Source organism: Mustela erminea, chromosome 11 (assembly GCF_009829155.1).
Source record: "Mustela erminea isolate mMusErm1 chromosome 11, mMusErm1.Pri, whole genome shotgun sequence".
Taxonomy (NCBI): Eukaryota; Metazoa; Chordata; class Mammalia; order Carnivora; family Mustelidae; genus Mustela; species Mustela erminea.
Window position 1 is genome coordinate 289,674 of NC_045624.1, and position 23,257 is coordinate 312,930.

At 54.3% G+C, this 23,257-nt stretch overlaps 1 protein-coding gene across 9 annotated transcripts in view; it reads right to left on the reverse strand.

The window, feature by feature from the left end:
* Positions 1 to 960: 960 nt before the first annotated feature.
* The window catches only part of WDR60 (WD repeat domain 60), a 54,776-nt gene continuing 32,479 nt past the window's right edge, over positions 961 to 23,257 (reverse strand). For 5 of the 9 annotated variants that reach the window (XM_032304537.1, XM_032304536.1, XM_032304540.1 and 2 more), the window contains 12 exons: positions 22,926 to 23,055; positions 22,149 to 22,316; positions 20,425 to 20,597; positions 19,365 to 19,527; positions 15,742 to 15,855; positions 15,586 to 15,647; positions 15,059 to 15,110; positions 12,098 to 12,158; positions 9,021 to 9,120; positions 8,706 to 8,837; positions 7,034 to 7,257; positions 961 to 1,337 (listed from right to left, as the gene is read on the reverse strand). In XM_032304537.1, coding sequence (XP_032160428.1) covers positions 1,163 to 1,337; positions 7,034 to 7,257; positions 8,706 to 8,837; positions 9,021 to 9,120; positions 12,098 to 12,158; positions 15,059 to 15,110; positions 15,586 to 15,647; positions 15,742 to 15,855; positions 19,365 to 19,527; positions 20,425 to 20,597; positions 22,149 to 22,316; positions 22,926 to 23,055 — 1,554 coding nt within the window. In that variant the 3' untranslated portion in view covers positions 961 to 1,162. Of the gene's footprint in view, positions 1,338 to 7,033; positions 7,258 to 8,705; positions 8,838 to 9,020; positions 9,121 to 12,097; positions 12,159 to 15,058; positions 15,111 to 15,585; positions 15,648 to 15,741; positions 15,856 to 19,364; positions 20,234 to 20,424; positions 20,598 to 22,148; positions 22,317 to 22,907; positions 23,056 to 23,257 lie in introns of those variants that run through there. The other 4 variants (XM_032304543.1, XM_032304539.1, XM_032304538.1 and 1 more) reach the window with 3 other exon arrangements.

Consider the following 23,257-nt stretch of genomic DNA (forward strand, 5'->3'; position numbering starts at 1 on the left):
GCCAGTATGGCTGCTAGCTTGATGCCATCTTATCCTGCAGGTGGCTGGAGGTCGCTCCCCTCAATTCCAGTTTAGGACAAACTTCACACATAAGGGCTGGGGGCAGTAGATGAGGGGCCGAGGAGATTAGCCTGTTTCCAGAATTACAGTCCCCACAACCAGTCACGAAATGCAGCATTCTGACAGGACCTGGCTCTGTGTTAGTGACAGCCACACAGCCAACTCACTCAGCGGCCACACATTCCTTTCTTCCTTCTTGCACCATTGGTTGAGCGCCTACTGTGTGCGAGGCAGACACACAGCCCTCAGAGACGATGTTGAGAAAAGAGACACATCTCCGCCCACAGAGCTCCTGGTCCAGTGAAGGAGGCAGACGCCAACTGAACAAGTCAGACTCACACAGTTCACACAGGTGACACGCTCCGGAATGTCCCTTTCTACCTTCCATGGAAAAGATGCTCTGCTTCTGCAGTGACATCTTCCTGTTGCTAAATGTGGCCCAAGAGACCGAAGCTCCCCCAGGCCCTCGCTGACCATCCTCAGCCATCACCGTCGAGGGGACACGGAGCTGGCCAGGAGGCCGTCCCGGGCTTTCTTGTTATAACTGAGTGCAAAACTCAAGAGCATTTATTTACTTGGGTTATTTTTATACAGACATTTTTAAATTCTAAAGCATAATGTAAAATGTGTCTGACATTCAAATAATGCCAAAAGAAGCCCAAGAAAGTTTTAAGAAAACAGTTGGCAGAGGTCATTTCAATGACATAACTCCATTTAATTTATACCTGAGTATGTCCTTTCCTGCAGGACTAAGAAAATTGTTCATTAAAGAACATTTTCATGGTAGAGTGTTTAAAATACAAATGTGCTAATATTTTAAAGCTCTTCTAAAAAGTAGAAATATTCTCAGAGAAGAACATAACCAACTTGACCATTTCCAGTTCAGCATATACTCAAGTGTTTGTTGTTTCCATTCAGAAAATAGTGATTTATTTACTGGGAACACAGAGGTGACATTCGTGTAAAATAAGTTACGTACAGAATACATGTCCTCTCTCTACATCAATGTACATACACACGGGAGTCACCGTGTCTCCCATGGGGGTCACACCCAGCCCTCGCCCCTGCCCCCAGGACCACACCGCGCCCTCCTGCAGACCCCCTACAGGGCTTCCCGCAGGAGCAGCTGCAGCTTCCTCAGCTCGTCTGCCACGGGGGCTGCCCACGTCCTCTTCAGGTACTGGACGTCCACGCGGCCAGAGGCTCTGGCCAGCACCAGGGCCAGGAAGCTGCCGTTGGCCTTCTCGGCTTCACCCACGACTGTCATGGCCACCAGCCTGAAAGGAAGAAGCACGTGCTGTGTGATCATGAGTCCCCAAATTATCTATCCTCCAAGGAAAGAGGAAAGAGCATTTACTAAATGCTAAATTCTAAAAATTTCAGTAATAGTCAGAAGAAAGGTTAGGCCAGAAATAAACATAAAAGATCTATAGAAACCGCTTAGAAAATGCATTTCTACATTTCTGCAGACTGAGTGCTTACGAGGGTCACAGGTCGCGACGGATGTGCGCGGCCTGAAGACACCTGTGCGTCCCACCCCAGTCCAGGCCCTGAGCGGAGACCCTCCCGGCCAGCCTGTTCCTCTTTTCCACAAGGCACTAAGGAAACAGTCTGGGGTGAGCTTTGGTACGACTCAGCCCCATCATGACTCACAGGAGGAGGAGGAAGGGTTTTAAAGGCAGACGATGTCAGACCATTCGGACAGGTAGGGTTACAAGGAGATAAACACAGTCTCATCAACTGAGGAGAGATCTGCTGCAGGAAACAGGGTGAGGGAAATAGTTTGTGGGATGCAAGCCAGGAAAGCAAGTATCCTTAGACACTGAGAGGAGCCAGAAAGATCATGCGGCCTTTTTCCAAGTACACGGCCACCAAGTAAGAACGGTTGGCGACCAGACAGAAGGCTAAAAAAGGCTAAATTCTGTGTATCTGACAATTAGAATAAAGGATCAAAATTGAAGGCAGGCTATAACAATATCAAGAAATTCTTAAAAACAAAAGTGACTTGGAAGCATAAAACTTAGTTAATGCTACCCAATATCATGATGGGTCAAGAACACTGTGGCTTCCTAAGTTAGAAAATGCCATATACCAAAATTTTAAATGGAACATAGTACTTTTTTCCAATCAATCCCATCTCTGAAAAACAAAGCAACACACACACACACACACGAAACAGAAAAAAAAACAACTATTTTTTTCCAGGGGAAAGGAAGAACATGGGACGTGGTTGGGAACAGTAGTAGTTACGTTGGGAGTATTTTAAGATAAACTTTGTATTTAAACTTGGTAAAAGAGGGACGCCTGGGTGGCTCAGTTGGTTGAGCAGCTGCCTTCGGCTCAGGTCATGATCCCAGCGTCCTGGGATCGAGTCCCACATCGGGCTCCTTGCTCCGCAGGGAGCCTGCTTCTCCCTCTGACTCTGCTTCCACTCTGTCTGCCTGTGCTCGCTCGCGCTTGCTCGCTCTCTGACAAATAAATAAATAAAATCTTTAAAAAAAAAAAAACTTGGTAAAAGAGGGGCGCCTGGGTGGCTCAGCCGTTAGACATCTGCTGTAAGCTCAGGTCATGATCCCAGCGTCCTGGGATCGAGCCCCGCATCGGGCTCCCTGCTCGGCGGGGAGCCTGCTTCTCCCTCCCCCACTCCCCTGCTTGTGTTCCCTCTCTCGTGGTCTCTCTGTCAAATAAATTTTTTTTTTAATCTTAAAAAAATAATAAAATAAAATAAAAATACACTTGGTAAAAGCCCATTAGCTGCCTAGAGGGAATAAGGAATAAATTTCCTTATTAATAAGGAATAAATTTCCGGGATGCCAGTGGTCCCCGAGTATCCAGCAAGGCACCCAGAGCCCGCCCAACAGCCCCGACCTTGCCTCCCCAGTCCCTTCACTGACCAGTTTCTCTGACCGGGTCCGGCCTCTCACCTCTCCCTCACAGGCTGCTGCCAGATGCTCAGCAACGTGCGGCCCACGTCTGCTCGCGGCCCACGCAGCTCCCGGCTCCCACCGGCACCTGCAGGGCCAGCCTCTCGGGGCGGCCTCCCGTCTTCCTCTGTTTACTCCCACTTATCCCTTGAGACCTGCCTCAGTGGCGTCGCCTCCAGAGATCTCCCGCAGCCCGACTAGATCCCCTGACTATGCCTGGTTTGGTCAGGGGTCCCCAGCACCCTCAAAGTGCCTCTGGCACCCACTCATCCCACCTTTACTCGCCAAGAAGGCTGACACACGCCTGCCTCATACCGACCTCAATGCTCCTGCCCCTCCTGTCTCCTCCTAAGGACCAGGGCCACCAGCACCAGCCCCCACAGGGGCCACGATTCAGTGGGGTCCACGACAGACACAGGACAGGTGCACTGAGCCCCTCCAGGGGACGCCAGCAGTCGCAGGTGGCAGAGAAACCCCACAGTGGCCCCAGAGGGCCTGAGTGCCACCCTCCTATAAGCACACTGGATGCCCAGCTCCCAGGCCGCTGTGACACAAGCACAGCCACCCTGACAGGGACTGGACTGAGCCCCTGCGGCTGGTCAGTCTACACCCACCCACGTCCCACACGCTGGAGTGCCATGGCACCGCTCACGGCCCGCGAACCATGACAAATTACAGTCGTAGAGGAAGGCACAGCCTGAGAGACTCCAGGGAGCAGAGGGCTGCTGGAAGGGGGCGTGGGGGGAGCTGGGCTCACCTGGGACGGGCGCGGCAGAGGGCACGGGACGTGATGACCGCTGGCTGTTACGCACCCCTGAGAAGCACTAATACTACACCGTGTGCTGACCCAGTACTCAGTGCTGCCCGGTGCTTCAACACTGCCGTTCCGTGACTAGCGTAAAACACAGGCCAAGCGGAGTCGCCACAAGCTTGGAAGCATGAGTAGCAGGCGGAGGCTTCCGCGGCACAGCCACTGTGACTCCCGCAGGTGCCACATGGCATGCTCCATGGGCCACCGCCAAGCTGGGGCTCCGTGAAAAGCACGAGGACAGAGGTCAAAGCCCCAGTGCGTGTGGGACGGTGCAGGTAGTATGTCTTGGGGATTGAGAGCCCGACGGAACCCAAGCTGAGGGCAGAGAAAAGGCCCCGTCCAGGCTCCGTCCAGGCAGCTGCCCCCACCTCCACGGTGGCCCAGAGCCTCACCTGCTCCCCACACAAGCGCCCCCCCCACCTGCTTCTGCTCCCAGACCACGAGCCTGCAGGTTCAAAATCCACCCAAAATGTGGCCAGTTCCTCCTTCTACCTCAACTCGTGCCTTTTAGACTCTCTTAGTTTCTTGCTCTGTTGTTATCTGCGGCCAGAGAAACACTGGGCCCTTTCTAGGAATGCGACTCCTTCACCTAACACTGCCGCTACCGAGACGGGAGGCGTCGGGGAAGGAATGTTCCACATCCTTCTCTGCTCTGCCTCGGCAGCTCCCCTGCCCTCTCCCAAGATCCGGACACGGGCACCGACGGCATGGGGCAGGAGCACTGTCCTTGGTAAGACCTTCCTTCCCTGCCCCACTGAAAATCCACACTCGACCCCGCCCTGTTTACTTCTCCCGTCACAAGCTGTGGGACGGCTCGTTTATTTGGCTTACGACCCACCGGGCCTCGAGCCGGCAGCCGGTTCCCCGCCGCCCCACTGCACGCAGGTGCGCCCACGCACTTGTTTTATTCAGTAGCGGACAAGCTCTGGAGAGTAAACTGTGTGCATTCTGTGTTTCTATGTGAACCACAGGATGGATTTTGAGGATATATTTTTTAATAATTGGAATAATGTAAGTGGGTCCATTTCTGGAGACTACTCTGTTCCCTCGGTCTGCTGTGTTTTTGTGCCAGGACCATGCTGCTTGGTGATCGCAGCTTTGTAACAGGGCTTGAAATCAGGCAACGTGAAGCCCCCAGCTTTGGTATTCTTGTTCAACCTTACCCTGGTGATTCGGGGGTCTTTTCTGGTTCCATACAAATTTTAGGATTGTTTGTTCCAGCTCTGTGAAAAATGCCGTTGGTATTTTGATTGGGATGGCGTTCAAAGTATAGACTGCTCTGGGCAGTGTGGACATTTTAACAATGTTTATTCTTTCGATTCATGAGCAAGGAGTGTTTTCCATCTCTTTGTGTCTTCTTCGATTTCTTTCATGAGCGTTCTGTAGTTCCTCAAGTACAGATCTTACCTCTCTGGTTAAGTTTATTCCCAGGTTCTTGTGATTTTTGGTGCTACTGTGAATGGAATCAATTCCCTAGTTTCTCTTTCTACAGTTACATGTTAGTGTATAAGAAAGCAACTGACCACTGTGTACTGATTTTGTATCCTGCCACATCGCTGAACTGCTGTGTGATGTGGTCCCTATACACAACGGAGTAGTGTGCGGCCATCAGAAAGGATGAACACCCACCACGTGCATCGACACGGACGGGACGGGACGAGACGATGCTGAGTGCAGTAAGTCAGACAGAAAGAGGACTTTCATGTGGTTTCACTCCATGTGGAGCATAAGGCATAGCTCGGACAACATCGGGAGAAGGAAGGGAAAACCGAGGGGAGGAAACTGGAGGAGGAGGTGAACCATGAGAGACTGTGGATCCGGGGAACAGACTGGGGGTTTCGGAGGGAGGGGGTGGGGGGATGGGTCGGCCCGGTGGTGGGTACTCAGGAGGGCACGGACTGCACGGAGCTCTGGGTGTTATACGCAAACAATGAATCTTGGAACACGACATCAAACAGTAATGACGGACTATACGGTGACTAACATAACAAAATAATAATTTTTTAAAAAGAATAATGTAAGTGAACCTAGTACTTGCAGTAAATACATGCAGGTCTTAATTTTTTCAGGTTTTTTTTTCTTAGAAAGAGAGAGAGGTAGTGTGAGAGCACAAGCAGGGGCAGAGGGAGAAGCAGACGCCACGTCGAGCAGGGAGCCAGAACCCTGGGATCATGACTTGAGCCGAAAGCAGATGCTTAACCCACTGAGCCACCCAGGCGCCCCTTTCCAGGTCTTACTGCTGTGTCCTCGTGGTCTGTCAAACCCTACCCTGGTTTTGAGCACCGCCTGTCCTACTCTTTCCTCTACAAAGGGGTGTGGGATACAGCTGAGTGGCCCCCGGCCCCCCCAGGTCGCTGGGAGACTTCATTTCACAGCAGGAGAATGTACTGACAAGAAATAGAAAATCTCAAGAAAGAAAACAAGTATAGAGACAAAGCAGGGTCGAAAGAGAGCCCTTCACAGTGAAAACTTGATACATATTTCAGCTTTCAATTAAACAAAACAACAAAAACGGGATGGTTGAAAGCACATCCACACGCGCATGCATGGGTTTCGCCACACTCAGTGCCGAGGCACATGGGGCTGGTTTGAAGGGACATCAGTTTGGGCAGAGGAGTGACACTGCTGTGAAATGCTGTGAACCACTGACTCCCACGTGGCACACGTGGCATCCTCTTTCAGAAACTAAATGGAAGACTCTGCACATCACTCAGACAAATACTGAATTTAAAAGACTAATAACGGAATGCGACTAAGCACCTCACAAAAAGCTTCTTTCATTTACAGGAAGATAATCATGGGAGGAGGGGCGCCTGGGTGGCTCCGTCATGAAGCCGCTGCCTTCGGCTCAGGTCATGATCTCAGGGTCCTGGGATCGAGCCCCGCATCGGGCTCCCTGCTCCGCGGGGAGCCTGCTTCCCCCTCCGCCTGCTGCTCCCCCGGCCGCCTGTGCGCTCTTTCTCGTTCTCACTCTATCTCGGATAAGTGCAAAGATGAGTAAGAACAATAATCACAGGGAAAAGCACAGTGTGAACTCTTTAATCCACAGAGTATTCTGGACTAAATATGAAATAGCATATTCCAAAGTGGTTTTCAAAATATTACTTATATATGTAAACATAAAAATGTTTAAATTTAAACATGAAAAACCACAGTTTAAAGTGTAGCAACCTTACCCGTAAGCCCCCAAGGACGCTTCTAGAAAGTAGTGCCCATGAGGAGGCACCATCAGACTCACCTGTCTGGGGAGATGCGCTGTTTGGCTACAGGACCCAGATCGCTTTCCAGCAGATCCCAGACATAAATACAGGACGTGTCATCCTGGGCCAGAAACACGGCAGGTCTGGTCAAGGACCAGTGGAGGCCTGTGACCGCGTGGCCGTCGGTGCTGCCGTCCCACTGAAGGAGAGGGCGCTCGGAGGTCAGCTGGTGCAACCGGAGGCTTCCGTCTGAGCAGCCGGCCTGGGGACAGGGGTGGACACTGCTGGTCTCCGTTCTGTCTTCCTTTCACTCAGTGTCACCAGAGAGGGACATCGTCAGAGCATTAGCTCTGTCCTCCCAAATCACCGAGCTGAGCATTCACCCTGGAGATCCTGATACACTTTGAACCCCCTTCCCCCTCCCCAAACAGCCAATAATGAATTCAGCAAATATATAAATCGGGGTTTATCCTTAACCAAGTTGGATATTGCTAAGTCGACCACAGGCCGTGAAGATCGGTTCCACAGAAATCAATAACCCACTTCCTTAGAAAGATTATATAAACCTGAACCAATAATACGGTTATATATCCCCCTTGAATTGAGATTTTTATAAAACAAAACTTGGCTGGCTTACTATTTATTTACTAATTTATTTTATTTGACAGAGAGAAAGAGCACAGGCAGGCAGAGTGGCAGGCCCAGGCAGAGAGAGAAGCAGACGCCCCACAGAGCAGGGAGCCCAGTGCAGGGCTCCATCCCAGGACCCTGGGTTCATGACCCAAGCCGAAGGCAGGCACCCAACTCAGCCACCCAGGCATCCTTGCCTGGTTTAGTAAAAGCCCCAATTTTTAGCTTAGAGAAGCCTAACTCCTTTCTAACTCGATATATGTGATCCTTTACATGGTTCCTCCAAAAGAGCAGAGGCCTGAGTTAGCACCACAAACGCTCTGTGCACTCTGGGGTAGAGCACAGAAGCGAACATCACAGGTCAGAGAAGCCAGGTCTCTTCCCGCCGGCAGGTGCAGGGAAGCAGGGTCACCCTGGCATGAAGGATGTGGGCCAGCACAGGGTTACGATAAGCAGACAGAGCTCAAAGTGGGGATCGAAGCTGTGTCCTGCCCAGCAAGCACTTCCCACTGCCCAGATCCTAGTTTCTCAGGACTCTTCTCCTGACTACGGCCATGACTCCTTGGAGAAAAGGCTGATGCTGGAGTTTACTGTACTAGGAAACAAAGAAGGGCCCGTGGAATGAGGCCAGAAAACCCCAGAGCCAGCCTGAAGGATGACCCCAGGACAGGCTGAGCAGCAGAGGCAGTAAGGCAGCCCCAGAGGGTGTGACCCAATGAGGACAGTCAATGGCTATGTGTCCACTTGAGGTCCTAAATGCACAGACACACGCCTGCCCGGAAGCATGGACGTCCGCAGACAGCCTGGGAGAGAGGACGGAGCCATGGAAGTAAGAGAAGAGACAGGCAGCTTCCTGTAACGTTCCTGTAAGCCCAAAGTACGCGAAGATAAAGCCTTCCAGATCCATTCCACAGCGGCGTGGAACGCTCTGCACGGGCTGCACACAGGACCTTCCCTGCAGGCAGCCCGCTGGCACTGAAGTGAGCTGGTAAGTGCCCCCACTTTAAAGGAATCCTCAAGGTCACTGCTGGTGTTTTGCTGCCCAAACAGAAATGGTGCTTTAACAACCAACTTTCTTACCAAGAATACTGGTTCTCCAAATGGTGAAAAATCAATCACATTCACTTTGACGGGTCTCATACCAGGTTGCTGGGGTTTGTACAATTTGGGAGATACTTTCAAATCTTGTCTGGTGCCATGACTTATAAGACCCTGGTAATAAGAAGACCAATGGTGATAAAAAGGATCAGGCATCAGGTTGGATTAAACAGTTATTCTTGAAACAATTACACAGCATCATTAAAAAAAATAGTAAGTTAATCTTTAATGAAGATATCTGCCAAGGAACCAGGAAAGGAGAATGAATTACAGAATTAGATTTAAACTCCTACTTACCACGTCTGTGCCAACAATGAAGTGACTAGGGTCTGAAGGAAGAAACTTCACGTTCAGGGTTTGCGTGGCCCCCCAGAATTCAAAGCACGTATGGGAAAGGCTGAAAGAAACCGTGAAGATGAGATGTTTGACGCCATCGGGCTGACAGCACATCACACACTCCCCCTCGCCCGAGGCCCTGGACAGCAGAGCTCTTCGCTGCTTTTTGCCCGTTTCTTCTCCTGTTCCCTAAGCTCTGGGCAGGCCTCCAGCTCTGGTCTCCTGTTCACTAACTCTTTCTTCAGCTACGGCTAATCTATCTAACCACCCACAGACTGTAAATTTGAAAGATGATAGTTTCTTTCCAGAAATGTCTTTTAAACTGTCCCATTATCCCAAGTTCTTGTTGTGCTGAACCCATTCGTTGTGCCGTGGTAGATGCTGCTTCAGGCTTGGAGTTTTTATCATTTTTCTTTCTGAACTGCTTCCCCTAAGAGTGCAGGGAGCCCATCTCGTGGGAGCATCCCCCCACCCCCGTTGGAGTGCTGGCAATACTGACGCCATCTGGTGTGTGTCCTCTCTTGGAGAAACGTGTTTTGGGACCCTTGGGGAGTAATATACACACCTAAGAAAGGACCACTGAGGCCAGGATGGGGGAGGCTTGCTTTGGCTGTCCACCAATTTGTTAAAGACAACATAGGGGGGCCACTGCGTGGCTCAGTGGGTTAAGCCGCTGCCTTCGGCTCAGGTCATGGTCTCAGTGTCCTGGGATCGAGTCCCGCATCGGGCTCTCTGCTCAGCAGGGAGCCTGCGTCCCCCTCTCTCTCTGCCTGCCTCTCTGCCTGCTTGAGATCTCTGTCAAATAAATAAAATCTTTGGAAAAAAAAGACAATGTAGGGTCTCCCCTTCCTGAGGCCCAGATGGCACCATGAGATCTACCTAGGGGTTAGCTTGCGGGAGGGGCCCACAAACCCTCAGACCTTACCACAAGGCCTCTCTGCACACCCCTCACTCTATAAAATCTGTGCACTGCGGTGTGAACCCTCAGGGACAAGCTGCACGACTCTGGTGGTCGCCTGCTCAACCCTCCCCGTCCGCAGGTTACCCTGAACAACACACGAAGCAGACTGGACGGAGTCGCCCGCTTGGCTTCCCAGCCTCACACCCCTTCGCCGCGGGAAGGATGGGCCTCCTCCAGCCTCGAGCACCGCCTAGCGGAAAACTGTCCTGGGGTCCACCAGTGGGCCGCCTCCTCAGGTTGGGGGTCCCCTGGGGTTCCAAGTCTCCTGTCCCCATGTCTCTCCTGGGTCGGGGTGGGGCTTCCTGGGTCTCTTCCTCACTGAAGCGGCCGTGAACTCAGGAACCCCACACGGCGCTCTCACTTCGAGCCCTCAGCGTCCCGCAAGCCTGATGCGCGCTGGTCGCATGGCCTGAGCCCTGCACGGCCACACCGACAGCCGAGCCCCCACACGACGGAGGCCTGCAAGCTAACTGCATGCTCCGCCCCCGGCAGGGGAGCATCTTTGCTGGGAAAACTGTTTAGTTTATGGTTAGTTTTTCTGTTATAAGCATATGTTACAAGTACAGGAAAGGGCCCACGGCTGCTCCTTCTGCCAGAAGCTGGGAATCTGGCCTCTCTACCCATACCACATTCAGGACCGCAAATGTCCCCAGTCAGCTGAGGACTCCCCAGTCTGAGATCCCTGCCATGGAGCTGGCAGCCTCCCGGTCATGGCCACACGCAGCACGGCCCAGCCCCCTCCCACCGGGCTCCCGGTCCTCACCTTGTGTGCGGGACAGCTGGCCGCGGAGCCGGACACCCGGGGCAGGGCAGCTCCCCGAGCTCCACCCCCTGAGGCCAACCCCTCCATAAGCAAGAGGGCCGCCGTGCTTCACACCACAGCCCTGTACCCACCCTGCAACAGCTCCTGTCTCCCTTCCTCCGTCCAGCCTCACAGTGGTGCCAAGTTGATCCTTCTACACCACAAATGAGACTTGCCACTCCCTGCCTTAAACTCCTGTCCTGGCTCCGTCCCTCCTGCAAGAGAGCCGTCTGCACCCTCCAGCACAGCGAACACTCGCGCCTGGCCAGTGACTTGCGCCCACCTCTCTCAACAGCAAACCTGCGGGCAGTACCCTAGGTGGGTCGGGGGCTCGTGCCCCTCCCTCTGGCTGAGCACCCCTCGTCCACCTCCCATCAGCTGTCACCCCCCAACCCACGGGGAAATCCAGGGAGGGCCAGGGGTCACCTGCGGCTGGTTCTACAGTGTAGCAGCTGACTTTTTCAAACATAAAAGAGTCCCTGTAGTAATTATATTTGAACCAACTAAAGCTGATTTACAATCTCAAAACAGGTACAAATTCATTACGATCACCCAGAGGCATTCTAAGAAGAATCACGCTAATATAAAAAACTTTTCCAGGGCAAATCGCATGCTGATAGCCCCCAACTACAATAAGTGACCAAGAAAAGATGTTTCAGGAATAAATTTACATATATTACATATATAAGTCCCACAGACAATATTTGTGCATTTAATAAAGTCTTTATGTCACATTAAGTTATAGGAGTAAAAGCGGAAATTGAAGCTTCTAAATCACACTTTCATATCGGAGCTTCTGAACCTGAAACCCACTTAACTTCAGTTCTATCAAAACTAGTGGAAGAACAGTCAAAAAAATTTTTTAAAGATTTTATTCACCCATTTGACAGAGATCACAAGTAGGTGGAGAGAGAGGAGGAAGCAGGATCCCCGCTGAGCAGAGAGCCTGACGTGGGGCTCAATCCCAGGACCCTGGGATCATGACCTGAGCCAAACGCAGAGGCTTTAACCCACTGAGCCACCCCAGCGCCCCAAAACAGTCAAGTTTTTGTAGTGCCGATGTATAAGATAGAAATTATCGAGAAAGAGATGTTCGCTGTACACCTGGTAACTGCATTTATTACGCGGACTCATTAATACTAAACGAACTCGGCAAAACGCCAAGTTTGAGAAGTTGGATTTTCCCTGCACACCTGACCACGCACGTTCTGTATGCGCGACTCCCGGACGCTGGGAAAGGAGGGAAGGTTCTGACTCAGAGGGGCACAGACTTACCGGTCGCTCAGCCGAACCGCAGCACCGTGCACCAGCTTTACCCTCCCTCCGGGGATCAGACCTGAAGACAGGGCGATCGTGAGTAAATGCACCTCTTAATACGAGTTACGCCAAAATCCAACTGCAGTTGCCCGAAATCATTTTTCATTGTCCAAGGAACTGTGTTACGAAATGCCACCAAAACGTGGGCCCAGAGTGTTCCCTCCTTAATGCAGGCGAGGTTCCCGCAAACTGCCTTATGAGAAAAGGACTGTGGAACCAATCAAGAAGCCTTTACATTTCTAGATTTGATAAAATAAAAAAATGGTGGTGCACTAAGCAAAACAAAAACAAAAACAAAAAAGAAACCTTAAGTTTCCAAGAGGAATACTTTGCCGTAAATGCCCACTGGTGGTCTTGCGCGCATCAGAAACCCCAGGACCTCCCTCCTCACATACGCGGAGGCACGCCCGGCGGTCGCGCGCTCGCCGCAGAGCGCACAGGTGCCCCCACTCCTCAGCGCTGGTACCCCCTTCCCTGGACCAAGAGCTGCTCCCTCCCTGGACTCCCAAAGCATTTATGGCCACAACCCTGACCCCTCAGCCATTCACTGGCTTTGCCTCCTCTGTCTGTCCCCAATATCGTCCTTCTTTTTCTGTAATTACTGCAAAGGAGGGAACTAAAAATGTATCTATACTGAAACCCAAATTCTGGGCAAGGTACTGCCTAGAACCTTGGGAGTGTGTCAGCGTAGCCACGTAGATAAAGTCGACTTGCGACAGGAGGGGTGACTGTAACTACGTGCCGGCTCTGTCACAGTTACTGACGGGACCATGTTCGCTGTTGCTGTCACACACGTGAAACTGCCCTCCGTTTTCCACACACACGGTCCTCCTGCAGGAGCTCCGGCGCCGGCCATCTCGGCCGGACTGTTACGACCTCCCCTGGGAAGTCTTCCTGCCCCAGGTGCTCAACCTTTAATAAGCGCTTCTGACACAGCGGTCATAGCCGCGATGGCCACGGCTGGTGTGCCAGCCTCCCCCAAGACAGCACCCCGGGGGCACAGCCAGTGTCCCGTCACCACGCTCCCCGGGCACCAAGAGAGGGCCAGTCCTTTGCCGATGGCGAGTGGCCCGCGTCAGCGGTGACCTGCGTCAGCTTCTTGTCAGACACACACGCCTCGGACCCTCCCCGGGGCGCTTCGTGGCCAGAGCCCCTCCAGCACGGACTACGGGTAGGAACGTCTTCCCTTCTTTTCCCAGAAGCAAAGCTGAAACAGGGCCAGAGCTTGGTACGAGGTTCTACAGATAAAAGGAGTTTCTAGATAACGACCTCTAACGATGGGACACACCCTGCCCGGCCCTGACCCCGGGCGACAACATGCAACAGGACTTCACCTCCACCGGCGACTGTGAGCCGCCGTGCGCAGAGACTGAGCCCTCGCCCCCATCCAAAATTCCGAAAACATGTCCTGGTCATGCTTCAGGTGAGGGACACAGGCAGCCTCACGGTGCGCTCGAAGACTACAACCCCCATGGGCCTGGAGCCCCAGCCAGGGTGAGGGCAGGTCAACCCCGGCCCGACTCTGAGTCCAGCCCCACCATCAGGCCACAGAGGAGGGGGTGAGCCCCTCGCAGACGCCGTCCTGCTCTGACGTCCGGGAGTCTCCGAGCCCCCCAGAGGCTCCACACAGACTCAGCATGACGACGTGGCAGGAAGCAGAGAGGATGCTGCAGGAAAACAGTGAAGCTACTCTGCCTCAAAAGTTTCTCTGAGTGAAATCCCTGAATGATTCAGCCTCGTTTCGTTGCAGTTCGAGTGCACACCGCCTCGGACGCGGGGCACCGAGCACCCCAGCTCTCGCGCGCTCACTTCCACACGGCGGGCGTGCTCCTCGATGGCGGGGGCAGGGCCAATCCCCAGAAGCTGAGCCACTGACGAAATGACGTGAGGACAGTCAGGGAGCGCCAGACCCGAGGGACAGACGCATGACCCTGTGCCCGAGCTTTGGGGGGTCAGAGCACTGGATGGCGCGGCGGCGGTGGTGGCTGAGTGCCCCAGCTGACTCACGGCTGACACAGAGCAGGGAGGGGACCCCGGCCCCTCATCCAGGAACCCCTCAGCCACCACGGTCACCCAGTTCTCTGGCCCTGCTGGCAGGTGACACTTGCTGCCAGAAACTAAGCCAGACTCCATAAGCCACAAGCTCTGAGCGAGGCCCCGGACCCAGTTTCTGACGGGCTCAGCCCCGCTCGGACACGCGCTGACCCAGCAGCACGCCGCGGGGAGGCCAGGCCACGGGGACCAGCCGGAGCCGGCCTGAGCCAAGACGGAGCTCAGCACCGAGCCTTCAGCAGCTTCCCCTCGTTATCACGCTAAACTCACACCCGGGCTGGGGGCTTACCACGCGAACCGGACACGCAGCCTAGGAAGGAGCACGAAGAACCAGGACCGCCAAGTGTGCGCCCAGAACACCCCTGCCCTGCCGTCCAGACGGCCCCCTCTCTCCCCGTCTGCTTAAAGTCTCGCCGACCCCTCCCGGGGAGCCAGCCGAGCCCCCTTCGCGGTGCCTCCCCCAGCGCCGGAGCTCGAGCCCCAGCAAAGCGTGGCCAGGAAGCCCCTTCGGGCCCCTTGCCGATCGCTACTGCCTGGGGAGCCCCGGGCTGCTCGGCGACGGTGAGGGGGCCCCACCGGGGGAGACAGACTCCTGAGTATGCGGGCGGAGCACAGAGAATGGCGCACGGAAATGGAACGGGTCACCCTACCCAAGGTGGAAACACCGCCAGCCAGAAGGACATCAGCGGCTGCCTAGCGGCACCTGCTCCGCGGCCGGTTACGGCTCCGCGCCCCTCGGACCGCGGCCTCCAGATCACCGGTGTCGTCTGCGACAGCCGCTTGCTTCAGAGCGGTTGTCGGTATCTTTAATCTCTATTCACTCTAGAAAACACTGACCAAAATTAATCTTTTTTATTGAATAGTTACCTAAGTCACTTACTGAGCCTGCAATGTCTGCCTTCGGTAATTCAACCACCACCTAAAAACAGAATATTGAAATGAGCATTAATGCGTGTCAGGGCCATACCAGGACACAATCTACGCGAAGCGCGTTCTCATTAGGACAGCACTGCACGCGCGGTACTAAAACCATAACTGCTCCAGAAGAAAGACCGATCGCTGACTTCAAAGCCAGCATTTCAAGTGTTATGAATCCCTTTCCTTGACCTCTTCTCAAACCCCTTCATTCCGACTGGCCAGTGGCCAGAGCCTCAGTGCGACCTCCAAGAGACCCCCCCCGCGAAGGCACCCCCAGCCCCACCCCTACCCCCCAGCAAGGCCTGCAGCAGCCTCCGGGTCAGCTCAGTCTCGCCCTTGCCGCTCCCGTCTTAGCCAAGGACGCCCTCGTCCGACCCTTAGCGGCGCCAGGACGACCTCGGACCCGGCAGGTCAGAGGGCCTGAGCTCCGAGTCAGCGCTGCCCCGTGTGTGAGCGCCTGGGCGTGTCCTACTCACCCACACATTGAGAACCCCACTTTCATCCAGGGAAGCGACGTGGAATGACAAACCTGACATCTCTAGTGGCAACAGAAACAGGAAAAGGCTTGTGAACAAGGAAACCACGTTGGATAACTGGTTAGAAGGACCTGACAGAGGTGAGAGGTCACATACCTTCTTGAGTAGAAAAGGGAGAAAGCACAAAACTCTGTTTCCTGTAGACAGACGTGGAGACAGCTTCCACCGCCTGAACGGGACTGCAGTGGTTTACGGAAGTCAGGATGCCGTCTAGGGTTTAAAGCACACAGGACCACATGTGAAGGAGTCACAGAAGCGTAACCAATGTCATGTGGGTTCCAGCCCCCACCAAACACCGAAAACCAATATGGGCCTCAACTAAAATGAGGCATGATCACAGCTCCCAGCGTTACCGTGACATAGAGACCGTGGACCTCCAGACACCTGTAAGGAGAGACGAGTTCTCACTCCCCAAGTGTACAAGGCGCCGCGGGCAGGCGTGAGAGGAGGACTCTTCACGCACGAGGGAGTGAAGGTGGAACAGAAACCAGGCAAAAGCGCCCTCAGAGAGCAAACCCAGCTTCCAGGGCAAGGCCTGGGGGGCGACTCACAGGGACAGACAGGCCGGAAAGTGAGGTGCAACAGAAGGGCAGGGCCCAGCGACGCACGGAGCAGACACCTGCTTGCACCCAGTAAAGAAACAACATCTCACAGACTAACAGAATAAAGCTCCTTTGACCTAGAACAGCCATCGACAAAAGGTCCAAGAGCAGAAAAAAAAGCAGACAAACTCCATACAAAACTGCTGTAAGAAGAAAATACAAAATGCCAATCAAAGTGCTTGGGGCAGTCCTCCTGCCCCAAACAAGTACTTCGCAGAAGCCCAGAACCACCCCACATCATTCAAAAAGCACTTGGAAATGGACTTCGAGCAAGCAACCACCCAAGAAATCAGAAACCCAGGACACGCGTGGAGAGCAGGAGCCAAACCCTGGGAAAGCCGGTGAAGAGCAGACAAGACTCCAGTTCCCGGGGCCGAGGCACGAGCCCTCAGGGCAGCCCACATACGGGGCGGGGGGAGGGGGGCATACTGGGAGGGGGCTGGGCAAGGATGGGGGAGAGTGGGTGCCGTGCATTGCAGGGGGGTTGCGAACGGGTGAGCCAACCTGGGGGGCACACAATGGGGGGCCACACTGGGGGTGGCCTGCAGGGGGACAGCACTGGGGGGTCCACTGGGGGGGCGCTGTAGGGGGGTGACACTGGTTGGGGGCTGTGCAGGGCCGGGGTCGGAAGCTCCCCAGCTCTCTCACCACTGGGAGCTTAGAGACCCGTGACTGGTCCCGGTGGCAACATTCATTTGGCAAAAGAAAATGAAGGAGATGTTTGAATGGAGTCACTTATCCGTATGTGCGGTTCAAAAACTTACTGTTCTAGTGTTTTGAACACGGTCATGAATTCAAATGTTAATTAGTACCTCTGGAGCAGTCAGAAAATGCACATATTTAAAAGCTGTCTTTGGGGAGGTGCCTGGGTGACTTAGGCGGTAAAGTGTCTGCCTTCTGCTCAGGTCACGATCTCAGGGTCCCTGCCCAGCGGGGAGCCTGCTTCTCCCTCTCCCTCTGTGATCTCTCTCTTTCTCTCTCAAATAAATAAATAAAATCACTTTTTAAAAAAAAAAAGCTATCTTTTGTAATATACAGCATTAAACCCATAAGTTACCTATAAACTCTCACAGTCTCAACAGTAGCAACACTGCCCCCATGGAGGCAAAGGACGTTTGCTAGGGGAGAAAAAAACCTTTGTTTATATGTTGTGAAAATTAATAAAGGGAAACCTCACTCCAGTGGAGTCGGGAGGCTAGCTCGGGGGCCCAGCCCTCAGCGCCGGTCACAAGAAGAACCGTCCGCTAGAGATGCCAACATCAGAACCCTCCACAAGAACAAAATCACCGGGAAAGATGTCCACTGCATCCCGTGCAGCTCAGCTGGTGAGAAATCCCATCACCCGGAACCCCTGCTTCCCACCAGGGGACCTTCCTTCCTAACAACCCTCCCGACCTCGTCCTTCTCCAAGAAAGAACGTGCTTGTCCTGTGTTTCTCGCACTTGCCTGTAGATCTGCCATAGCACGCTGGTCTGGTTTACAGCCCTCCTCCGTGCCCAAATAAACCCATCTTTTGCTGGTAAAATAACTGGCAGCTTTACGGCTCCCGTATAACACAGGGCCGCACATACAGCACACAGACGCGCACCACATGTGAGGTATCAGACTCTCGTGGAGGGCGACTGGGGACAGAAAGTCCAAACGGCCACCGGGTTAAGAAATTCTCGAGAAGATGAGCCACAGCCTGGGAGAAAATACTGGCAAAAAACACATTTGGTAAAGGACTGTCATCCAAAATAAAAATAATAACCTCTTATAACTCAACAAGGCGGCAATAAATCACTTGTAGAAATGTGCTGAAGACCTGAGAAGACGCCTCTGGGAAGAAGACACACAGCGACTAAAGCAAGCCCATGGGGCGCGCGGGCGGAGCCGTCCACTGACCACCGACTCTTGGTTTTGGCTCGGGTCGTGATCCCAGCCGTGAGGTCGAGCCCAGCATCAGGCTCCGCACTCAGCACCGAGTCTGCTTGACATTCTCTCTCCCCAACCTCGTGCGTGCTCTCTCTCAAATAAATAAATAAATCTTTTGTTAAAAAGCTTCTGAAAAGGTTCCGCACATCCTATGTGATCAGGAAATGCAGACTAAAACCACAGCGAGACACGAGTACACACCTATCAAAGTGGCTCAAAGGCCAGTGGTCCCAAGCGCTGGCAAGGAGCAGAGCAGCAGGAGCTCATGTTTGCTGCGGCTGAGACAGGCTCTCGTGTCAGCCGCCCACAGCCCGCTTAACCACATGCTCACCGCCGGGCGGGCGGGTAACGAGACGGGGGACACGGGGCACACGGGGCAGGCACGAGCTGCTGCTGCACGCACCCGCACAAAGACCCGTAAAGGCAAAATGTAAGTGAAAGAGGCCAGGCTCCAGGGTCCACATGCTGGAGGATCCCATTCACTGGACGTCAGGAGAAAAGCAAACCGTGGACAGAAAACAGATGAGTGGCTGGGGCACTGATCAGACACAGGAAACCAGGAGACCCTGGGCAGGAACAGAGAGAAAGACTGAAGACGATGGGGTCTGCGCGCGGGCCCCGCCCCGACACCAGTGTGAGCAGAGACAAGCTTCTCCTCTCCCTGAGCAGGAGGGAAGGAGCCCAAGACAGGCATCAGACAACCTGCGTCTACACAGCCCAGGACACGAGGGCCCACCAGCAAGGTGGGGGCTGTGGCCGCAGCTGTGGTTGTGTGGGTGTGGCTGCTGCGGTCTGTGTTTGCGTGGGTGCCGTGACTGTGGGTCCGGCGGCACGGCGGGAAGCTCCTGGCAGGCTCAGGTGTGCAGGGTCCCTTCACCTCCAGGAGGGGAGGCATTTTCTGTCTATTTCAAGCATCAGTGGGGTTAACTAAGCCGCGGAACGCACACGCACAATATGCCTTGTGCTAACTTAAAACTAGAAGTTATTTCACTGAGGATTCGGAATCCAGAAATTTAACAAAAAAGAGCATTGTTTGCCGTGAGCTGAGCCCTGCGGGTAGATTTTTGTTTTTGCTGTTCACCAAATGCTTCTTTTGCTCATAGGTCAGACCCCGTCCTCTGTGGTAATCTGAAGGAAGGCTGTTCCTCAACACTATCCTGACTTTTCTAGAAGATACCGGATGGGCAGGTGGGTGTCACTGACCAGTAGAAAACGTTGCTGTCCTGAACGTCCAGAAGCAATCACCCAGCTTCACATAACGATGTATTCCGGAATCTTCTCGTAGGTCCCACACGACCACCGAGCCGTGCACTGTCCCAGCAAACAGTAAAAAGGCTTTAAAAGGGCTAAAGCAGCAACACGTGACCTGGAATGACACACAGGAAACTGGAGACTAAAAATGTGAGGCCATGGTCAGGGGAGCGCCAACCCCCCCGCCATGTCCCACACACTGTCCCCGGGAACCCCGGCCCAGAGCTAAGCAGGTGCAAGTCCGCGCCGACTCCGGTGAAAAGCAGGGAGGACGAGCTCCCCTCGAGGACTGGCGGTCACAGACATGGCGCCTCGCACACACCTGGGCACACAGAGTGTGCACCCTGACCCCTCCGTTCAACCCAAGTCACCGGGCCCAGAACGGCAACGCCGTGCTTTGTCATTTTATTGACATCCTGTAGAAGTTACTCTTCTCAACAACTTTGGTGAACATCGGTGACTCTGAGGTCAAAGAGCACATGAACAGGAAAATACAAGTACGTGTTTCCCCAACACACATGGAAGCAACACAAACGTGTTTCCCCAACACAACATAAAAGGGCAGCTCTCCCGGCGGATCTGTTAACAAGGGGCTGGGAGGTGCGCGCGAGGGCTCTGCCTCCCGTCAGCCCACGAAGAAACTCCTGAAATACCCATGACTCAAATCCTGCGAGCCAAAAAGGACACTTCTGGGGGCCAGAGCCGTGCCGAGGGTGACCAACATCTTCACGAAGTCCGTAGCTACGCTGGTACCTACTAATCCCAGTGGACCCACAAGGCTTGATGACCCCACATTTCTTCAGTCTGAGTTGACCTTTGAACTAAGAATTTCTAGCATCAAAGCAGACACGTGCCTGTGTCCCCTCACACATGCACACAGCTGAGGGCAGCCAGGGAGTGCAAGAAATGGCCCCTGAGTCCCCGTGGGCCCATGCTGCCCTGCACCGGATACCACCCCCTCCCACGGCCGGGCCTTCCTGTCCGTAAACCTACGACTCTCCCGGGGCCGTACCTTCGACTCGCATATCAGCACCTTCTGGGGCCCCGAAGGCTGCCAGATATCCCACACGCACAGTACGTATCTGCTGTCCAGAGCAGGGGCGAACGGGGCTCCAGGAAGTCCGTGCACAGACACCACCGTCTGTCTCTGCCCCCGAGAGGCACATAAGCACAACACTGTCCGATCTGGGGGTAAAAATGAGAGAACCGTGTCGGCACATTGGTGTTTGCCGGAATCCACGTTAAATGAACACACAAGAATATCCAGATAAGGGCGCCTGCGTGGCTCAGGCAGTTGAGCGTCTGCCTTCAGTTCGAGCCATGACCCCAGAGTCCTGGGATCGAGGCCCACATCCGGCTCCCGGCTCAGTGGGGAGTCTCTTCCCTCTCCCTTCCCCCATTCATTCTCTCTCAAAGTAATATTTTGTAAAAGGAATATTCAAACAAAGTTCCTCGGAATGAACAAAGCCCTTTCATAGCTGCCTGGGCCTGAGGTCTAGGTTTCAGCAAGCGGTCCCTGCTCTCCCTGAGAAAGGCCTGGGCGGCCTCAAGGTCTCCTGATACTCGGCGCAGGCCCCCCCGTCCGCCAGCTCTCCCAGGGAACCAAGTCGCCTGCACATGATCTGGAGTCAGGCCGTGCAGGGGACCCATTCGTGCCTGGCTCAGCCCCCTCAAAGCCTGTGGTTTTCACTCAGCGAGGCCTTCTCCCTCAGGACCCTAGAGCACCGGGCCTGTCACTTCCTGTCCTCAGAACTCACCCCTCGGGCACATGGCACATTCACCCCTCCAGTCACCTGGAGGCCAGGGTTCCTGCCCCCTGACCCGAAGAGACAGCAGCCAGCGTTGGCCGCATCATTCAGTGGGCCGTGTCTCAACAGCAAGGACGGCGCCGCACAGATCCGTGAGAAGCTCGGGCTGGGGCGTACTGAGACCAAGTCCCAGGCTCACAGGTGAGACCCACTTCTCTGTCAGAAAACCTACCATCTAGCCTCTTTTTCCTTCCGTCACCTGAAAATTCATGTCACTGAAGGGGCACCAGGTGGCTCTCTGGGCTGAGCAGCCAACTTGGTTTTGGCTCAGGTGGTGATCTCGGGGCCTTGAGCTGGTGCCCCACGCTGGGCTCTGCACCGGGCGTGGAGTCTGCTTCAGGTTTTCTCTCTTCCTCTGCCCTCCCCAGCCACCCCGCACCTTCTTTCTCTCTCTCTCTTTCTCAAAAAATACGTTCATGTTACGAAACACAAAACGAACAAGAGAAACCTGCACACCATTCGCTGGGGGAAGCCGTGGCCCACCACACCCAGGGCCCCGTCCTACGAGAACATACGTGCGTCCCATGTCCCTCACAAAGGATCCTAGATGCATGTATCTGGCCCAAGCTCCCTCGGCTTTCGTGAACCACTGTCACTCGTCCTGACCCGGACGAAAGCACATCTTCAACTCCCATGCCTTGGGGTGCGGTGAGTGTAGGAGTGTGACGTGTGTTCTCAGCTCTACAGAGACAATGATCAACTATTTTTCTTATAGGGTAACTCTTACCTTTTCAAAAATGAAAAATTCTCACAGAACGTGAGATCTTTTAAACTAATATTGCCATTTTTGGACCTAGTTAATGCGCAGGAACACAAGAAAGTCTAAATGTCTAGACAGCGGACAGGCCAGAAGAAACGCCTCCAGCGAGCGGCACCAACGCCCGCTCCCCGGGGGCCCCGGACGCCAGGCGAGCAGGCCGCTGGGCACCCGGGGGGTCGTGGCAGCTGCAGAAGCTGGTCTTGCCGGCATCGCACTGTGCCTTTCCCGGTGCAACCCCAATACTGCCCGACCACGGGCTCTCCCTGCCGGCTCTCTCTGGCTTCGGGTAAAGCCTGAGGACATCCGTTCTCTCCCAACAGGCGCCATCTGTGCCCTCTGCGTGCAGCACGAGACGCGAGTTACTGAAGAGACTCACACACTCCTCTGCCTCCTTCAGAGCACAGACTGGGACCAGGCTGCGGCCACGACCTCAGCAGCTGGGTCGAGGCAGAGGTGACCAGCTCCCGAAACGTCAGCTTGAGCACGTGAACGCACTGGGCTTCGGGCAGTCTCAACAGTCTCACGCGCACGCAGCCACTCGGCCTGCGGCGCTCGGGGACCGCTCAGGGACCGCCGAGATCCGGGGACGGGGGCCCGTGGGAAGCACCGAGCAGTCAGGGACACCCCCTCGCGCGGCTCCCGGGGCTGCCCTGCAAGGGGCCCAGGGAAACCACATAAGGGACTGGAAGAAACAGGATCTAACCCAAACCCACAGACCCTCAGCTCCCTGAGGAGGATCTCGCTGAGATCACAGCGCGCCCGGCTGTCCCGTCGGAGGCATGTTCACTTGACTCTAAGGGGGCTTCCTTTTTAGAAGGAGACCCACCTTGCCCTTCAGAGGGCCGCGGAGGCTGGGTTGGGTCGGGAAGCCCCGCGACAGGGACATGGGAGGCAACAGTAAAGAGTGCTCTGTCCGCACCGACGCACCCGCAGAGCGGCCCTTACTCTGAAGGAACGGCAGGCCGGTGTTCAGCTGCGAGGACCTGTCACTGATGGGCAGGGTGCCGTCCTGCGTCCCAGGGCTCCAGCTGGGCTCGGGTCCCAAACGGTCCTCTTCAAGCAGAACCGCAATCACCTTTCAAAGACAGTGAGCAGTCCTTCGTAAGCAAACATACGCACTTTCGTAAGAACAACACAGAACGCACAAGTCATGACCTATGCATCTATCACATTTCCGAAAACAACTGCTTAAATTCCAGACGTCACAGAAACCAACAGAACAAAATTACGTTGTTCTTTGTGCACAATAACAGAAACGAAGAGGTAAAGTGACATTA